The sequence below is a fragment of the Pyxicephalus adspersus genome, chromosome 4 (assembly GCF_032062135.1).
Source record: "Pyxicephalus adspersus chromosome 4, UCB_Pads_2.0, whole genome shotgun sequence".
In the NCBI taxonomy this organism is placed as follows: domain Eukaryota; kingdom Metazoa; phylum Chordata; class Amphibia; order Anura; family Pyxicephalidae; genus Pyxicephalus; species Pyxicephalus adspersus.
In genome coordinates, this window is record NC_092861.1 from 91,002,113 (window position 1) to 91,009,060 (window position 6,948).

At 38.3% G+C, this 6,948-nt stretch overlaps 1 protein-coding gene across 4 annotated transcripts; it reads left to right on the top strand.

The window, feature by feature from the left end:
* The first annotated feature begins 237 nt into the window (after positions 1-237).
* On the top strand, positions 238-6,942 carry CCDC28A (coiled-coil domain containing 28A). 4 transcript variants are annotated; one of them, XM_072408972.1, is made up of 6 exons: positions 238-351; positions 2,564-2,748; positions 3,337-3,497; positions 4,085-4,239; positions 5,179-5,201; positions 5,778-6,942. In XM_072408972.1, the coding sequence occupies exons 2-6, from the start codon at positions 2,591-2,593 to the stop codon at positions 5,830-5,832; spliced, it is 552 nt and encodes a 183-aa protein (XP_072265073.1). In that variant the 5' UTR covers positions 238-351; positions 2,564-2,590; the 3' UTR covers positions 5,833-6,942. The 4 variants fall into 4 exon arrangements, with proteins under 4 accessions (XP_072265073.1, XP_072265074.1, XP_072265071.1 ...); XM_072408973.1 differs by lacking the exon at positions 238-351 and adding an exon at positions 379-493; XM_072408970.1 differs by lacking the exon at positions 238-351 and adding an exon at positions 397-597.
* The last annotated feature ends 6 nt before the right edge of the window (positions 6,943-6,948 follow it).

The following is a 6,948-nucleotide window of genomic DNA, read 5'->3' on the forward strand; positions in this document are numbered from 1 at the left end:
TTAGTTATCTACACACTTGTGTCAGGTGTGTGATGACAATACAGACTCCATAATACCAACTTTACAATGAGTTCAGCAATGTCTGCTCACATCCTCTCTGAGCAGTAAGACCACTTTCCAGTATCACCTGAGCAGCAGCCTGGGTAACCGGTCCCCTCTAAGTACCAATATGTCCTCCCATATCATAGCCGTTCCCTCTTGTGGCCACTAGAGGTCAGAAGAGTGCAGTATGTATTTTTTACACACGGTAACTTATTTTGCTAGGAACCTTTCTTTTCTGTGAATGTTTTACACGCGGCATTTTTAGTAGAGCTCATTGTAGGAAGTTGGTTATCTGATGACAGCTGATTGGTGAGTAATTTCCTCCCTCCTGGAAGAGTTTCTGTGTATTTTTGTGTAGTTGTATAGCGTCTGCATAGAGCGGCTCCCCTGCCGCCTCCTCACCCCTTACCGTCCTGTGGTGACCCGGCGCTGGGCTTGTCCTGTGCCCCCGGTACAGCTGGGAAGGGAGGGGACTATGATGGCTGCATGAACCTGTTGAATGTTGACAACACTCGGGTATGAGTCTGGGGGTCCCGGCTGAGCTCAGTGTCTATGGTACTTGTGAGCTCCTATACTATTCATTATACACACACACTACCTTTTATCTAACTATTGGATGTGTTAGTTTATGAAGAAAACAGTGCTGGATCTGTGAGAGTGTGGTTAAGGCAAATCTTACTCCCAACAACATAAATGTAATCTATTTCAGTTTAGCAGTCCTTAGATGTGATAGCTGCATTAGTTTTTACTTTTTGGACTGTTTATTCTATATTCTTAGCTGACAAGACGGCCAGTGACACCTCCTGTCCCAGGGTGACAACAAAACTGGCGGCACTGCATGAGGAGAACACAAACTGGACCACAGGAACTTCCCTCTCTTCATACCATAGGGCAGGGTTCTGTAGGGTGTACAGAGAGCTAATAAGAATACAGCACAGTATTTGTAGCAATCACTGTCTGGGGGGGTGGGGGGCGCAGATCATGGTTGGTATGACAGGGTATGCCCGCACGCTACAAACTTTACAAATAAAGAGGAGGGGGATAGGAGTACTATATGAGAATGTATGGAAATGTTATGTATTTTTATTGCACTATGCAGCACAATACAGACATCATAAAACGTTTTACAGTGAACCATGTTATGAGACTAGGGACAATACATACATCTGGGCTGTGACATGAAATAAAACCTAGAGGACCCAGGCAAGGCAAAATAGACAGATTTTACTTGGATGTAGTCCCAGATGTAGGGAAGATTGTGGTGCTGCTACATGGGAGTAATATTACTGTACAACAATGATCGGTTTACACACAACTTTGTACCTCTAGTTAGAACTTGTTTTTTTTTATAGTATAAACAATCATTAGAACCTCTGTCAGTGCTTTGTTATGTCCCCTTACTTTCTGTTTTGAATTTAGAAATCTCTCCTCAGTGAGCAAAAATCCCCTTCTTAGTTGTGACAATATTTGGTTTCCCCAATGGAAATTTTCTCACCTCATTTTGCTGTGACAACCGTAACATTCTGAACTGCACATCACTTTATGTAAATCACCTATCAGGGACACATAAATGTCAGTAAAAGTCTGTAGACCGGCCATATACATTAATGGTCATGGTCAGTCAGACTTCAGTTTTTCTGCTCATTTTTTCTTTTTCTGTGCAATATTTGCTATAAGTGTTATAAACAGTGTTTGTGATGCGTGTCAGTAATTGTTTTAATAACGATTCTGTTATATGGTCTCAAGATAATGAATCCCACAGGTCTGAATGATAAAGAAAATTTTAGGCTTTTGTTCAAATAAATGTATAGAGTTTGGTGCTTCATGGACAGACCTAGTGCGAGTGCGAACCACAGTGCTGGAGCTGTATGTGATAGTCTCAGTGCTGCACCGTATGATTTAGGTGGACTCTGGGATTGTAGCAGAGGATATAAGTTGGATGTATGGCTTTAGAAGAGCTATCAGAATTGTGATGCCATGGTCACCCAGTGCCAGTGCAAGTCAGTACACCAAAGATATTCTAAATTCTCTACTGCACTGCAAACCATGTAAATGCATTGTGAATGGGAGCAATGTACAAACACCAACAGTTATGACTGAAGGCAGTGTGGCTCATTCCTCAAAATATCATTCCCAGCTACTGTGTGCAGATACGACAGTTCTTACACTTTTCTTAATGGGCATATTGAAAGTTTGGGTTGTAGGACGTATGGCACGTATAGCCATACAGATAAAACATGCATGCATGTGCATGCAACATTAGTTCTTTGTTTCTGTCCCTCACTCCCCCAGACAGAGTAATATTGTTCAAAGGAATTGAAGAAATGTATATTAAAAAAAAGTGTACAATTGAGATTCTGATGCTCATTGTATGTGAAAGCTGAATTAATTTGCTTTAGGGATGATTACATTTGTTTTAAGAGGATTTATAACTAAATTATAAACTATTGTTTTATATCTTCGGATTTTGTTTATGTACCTGTGTACACAAAACCCTGATTGTTGTTTCTATTTTTTTTAGGTTGTCAAGAAGTAAGGCTCAATTTCCATGGATGAGAGGAAGATGAAAAGGAGGAGTCCCAAATCCTCCACCAGTCATCCTCCTCCACTAACGAATTCTAAGAGGAACTCTGTCCCACTTAGCAAAAGCACTGGGTTTTCAAATGCTGTGCCACAGCCAGCTGTGCAAAAACCAAAGCTGAAAAGGTGATTCTCTATGCTATGTTGTGTGAAGACATTATAGAACTAGTCCAAACAAAAGCAGTATTTTAGTTTGGTGTTATCTGTTGCAGCACCAGTCTTCCTCGCTTTGTTGGTGGCCTCCTATCTCCTTGATCCCTGGTCTTTTCACTTTACTGCTAATAAGCCTTACTCCTTCTGTACACTTAACACATGAAATTGTTTATAGCTTGGATGATTTTTATCACCCATGGACCCACAGTCTATTTATTGTCACCCATGGTTCTTTAATGATATAGAAATAAACTTTATTGAATAAATAGGAGAAAGCCAAATGAAAAAGTTACTCACATATGAACTCTTTCTATGCCTCTGAATTGGTACAAGGAGACAACCCTGTTAGATATTGCAGCATCTGATGGCTTTCTTGCCCTTATATAGTCAGTTGAACAGTAATTTATAGTGTACAATTTATCTTTGAGGGATGTAAAATGTTATTTATGTATGTTTTGACCATACATTTGTCTAGGAGATTCGATCTAGCAATTCATTGTTGGACCATGTGCTTTTTAAAATGGTTTATCTATGTTTTTTGTTTATTTTCTTTACCTAAAGAGTCATTAAAGAGAAATCCAAATCTCAGGGAGAGGGTAAAGGTGCTTCTGCGGCTCCAATTCAACACTCTTTCCTTACGGATGTGTCTGACGTACAGGAGATGGAGAAGGGGCTTCTGAGTCTACTCAATGACTTCCACTCAGGCAAACTTCAAGCTTTTGGTAATAGGAATTACTGTATTTTTATGATCATAAGGAAGACTTTTTATATCCACTGTTGGCAAAGAAATGAAACCTGTACTTGGAGAAACATAGTAGCCTATTTACAATTGCTGGCCTCCATTTGCAGGTGCTAGGCTGCCTCTACTCCCTGCGTTTATCACTAAATCACTAACAAACAGCAGGCATTTAACTAGTAAACCCGGATGAAAGTGAGAACTCCTGATCTGCATAAGTGTTTCTGTCTTTGAAAGTTTTTATAAGCATTTTCAAAAGAAGACAGCCAACTTATTTACTCACTAGAGGTTTACTTTACTGAACAACTACAATGTATTTTAATAATATTGCAGCATTATTTTCTGATAACAGATTGACATATTTAGTTGTTTGCTGCCCTAATGGCCCATGACAGTAAAACTCTGTAACATAATTGCCTTTTCTTCCCCTGGGATTCTCATGCCCTGGCAGTGAAAGCGAAACCATTTTCCAGAATCCCGGTACCAGAATGTACTATTTATTAATATGCATTAATGCAAAAGATTGTCTGTTGTTAATCTCACTAATGATATTCTAAATGGTTGAATTTATAGGCAATGAATGTTCAATCGAACAGATGGAACATGTTCGCGGATTGCAGGAGAAGCTGGCTCGTCTTCACCTAGAACTATATGGTGAACTGGAGGAAATGACAGAAGACAAGCGCAAAATGGCCAGTGATTCCAACCTTGACCGGCTTCTTTCTGATGTATGTTTTTCTAGAAATGAATTTTGTATAAATTCATTATTAGCATCTGATTTCTATGGTAAAAAGGTGCTGGACTAAAAAAAAGGTAGTCTAAGGGCAAAGGACTATTCTGCAGTTTGTTTGTAGTCTACCTGCAGCTAATCTTGTCATGGTTACCTATGAACCATGCAATTTGCGATGCGTCAGTATGTGAAAGCAGCCATTTATTTAAGATAGAGCTTAGCTTCCTTATGTCTGAGCCTCTAGGAAAAACAGTAATCAGCGGAGTTACAACTACATTATATCACACTTGAAATCTTTGCATCTCCAGATGATAGGAGAAGCAAGCAGATGACTAAACCCACTAATGCACCCAAAAAGAAATCCATGGATAGAGTTGGTTTGAATTTCTAGGCAAAAAAACTGTCACTATTAATAACATTGTATATTTGTTGCCTCAAAGTAGATGGGAAGAAAAATAGCGGAGGCTTCTTTGGTTTTTCATATTCACATAAAGAACAGAATAGTGTAAAATGATATTACTTAAATCTTGGCAGGTTGCAGTAAATCAACACAAGCTGCCTTTGAATATGCATAAAGTATATCTGCTTCCTTTCAGTTTATGGTTGCACTCTTTACATAGGGAGAGCCAAACCTTAGTTCCTTATATGACTAGTAGGATAAAAGATGCACCTAGTATTGTAGTATTTTGCATATAGCTCAAGTAATTGGGGATTTCTAGCATCCACAGTAAAATTAATTGTTTGTGGTGACATGAAAACACCATATTCAACACTTCTAAAAAGATATGTCACATGCACTTTAGTCAGTGCATTAAATCAAGCTATCCATGGTGTAAATAGTGTGACATACAGACAAAAAATACTACTAGAAATACTAATATGACTTGTTTAATCACTTTTCATTCACATATTTACTGTTCTTTTTCTTATTTTGCAGCTGGAAGAGCTGAATTCCTCCATGTATCCTTTAATAATGTTCCTTATATGGTTTATGTACTATAGAGGTAATTCTTAGAAAATGCACTAAAAATGTGTGTTAATGTTGTGTTGCAATTTGAAGGATTCTATTTAAGTGACTCCCACGCACACAGAATTGGGAGGATTTTTTTCACAACATTGCTATAAAAAAGCATGTCACTGTATGAAGAATTAATAGGCCTTGGATAAAATTTAAATAAATATAAAGATAAAATTTCACTATGATTTCAGTAAAAACATAGCACAAAATTTAAGCAGTCACAAACTGCAGTTGTGACGTGTTTAAGTTAGTTGTCATCAGGAACAACAATGTCAGCTAGTGTAACTCTAAGGCCATCTACACATGGTAAGTTTTCGTTGCTGGACACAATCTTTCATGAGCATTACAAGTAAAAGATAAACAAACCATCAGAAGGAGGGCTGGGAACACTTTAAAAGCTCTTCTCTTTTTCCAACACTGTATTCAGTCTTCTCGTAAGGCTACAGAATGACATCACACTGATAACTCCTGCATATTTCAGTTTTTTTGTAGAGATTTCCCTTAACAGCCTGGTTCAGACAAAAGCTTCACTTAGCCGATGTTCAAGATATCCCCAAAACTACAGCCAACTGAAGAAATACCTACAGCTCCTGAGAATTTCTTCTTCTGCAATATTATTTTTTCTGTGCTAACAGTATTCCAAACAATTTGTAACTTGAATTTCTTCATGATGTAATGCATTTACTTCTTCTATACCTCATACAATGAATGTTTTTCTGATGATTCTATTCCCAAGCTGAAGAATTTTGCGGGATGTGTGCAGTAACCTGAGCCTGTTTCCATGGCCCACTTGTAGCCTAGGTATCATTAAAGATGTCTGCAGACATTCAGGCCTGTTCTGGATGGGGTTTAGGGAACGATCATGTTTGTAAGCATTCCTTTGCCCTGATTTCTCAAACTGTGAAAGTTGTATAAATAGCAGTTAGGAGATACCAAAATGAAATAATGTATTACTGGTTAAGAGGCCATTTTATTATGCTCTAAGTGCAGTTAAAGGTGTCCTAAAATGGCATAATGGCTTGATGAAATTGGACTCCTAATCCTTGTCTGGGTCCATTTAGGGGACGGTCAGGCTGCCAATTTGTTTTTTCTACTATTGCTCCACAGGAAATACAAATGTAGAAGGAATTCTGTAGAGTGCTCCCATTCCTCCATCAGCCATGGTAAGTGCGCTTGTTTGTAAAAGGTGTGCAAGCCCTGGTGAAGGTGTGGAAGGTATAGCAGTATCAGAGGCCCATCAATACTGATTTTCTGTTTACTGTTTCCAAAAGGACGGTAATTCATGTTGTCCATGGTTTCCCTTTCTAATAATGTGCTGAGAGGTAAGAATTGATGGGTTGGTTGCTGCTTTCTTTTCAGCACAATAATAAAATCATACTTGGCATTGACTATATCACATAAAGCTAATTGTTAGCAGAAAGATTACGTTTGAAGCCAGGCCTGGTTAAAATATGAGCTGGGTAGTGGGATTAAATTATGAGTCCTCTTAAAATAATAAACTGCAGACTAGCAGGGGGGAGAACCTGGTATTAAAATTTATGGTTTTTAAGATACAATATCAGATACAACCTGCATTTATTCAGCCAAGCTACAATGTAATATTTCTTACCATTGTTTCTCTAACCAACTTCCTTTTGTTTTGGATAGTTTACAGAAAGGGTAAATCTTTCTGCTTTTTTACTGAAGAAC

Coding starts and splice junctions, on each gene's coding strand:
- CCDC28A (XM_072408972.1), top strand. CDS start 2,591: ATGGATGAGAGGAAGATGAAAAGGAGGAGTCCCAAATCCTCCACCAGT. Junction 4,240..5,178: donor TTGACCGGCTTCTTTCTGAT/GTATGTTTTTCT, acceptor CTTATTTTGCAG/CTGGAAGAGCTGAATTCCTC. Junction 5,202..5,777: donor GAAGAGCTGAATTCCTCCAT/GTATCCTTTAAT, acceptor AGCCTGGTTCAG/ACAAAAGCTTCACTTAGCCG.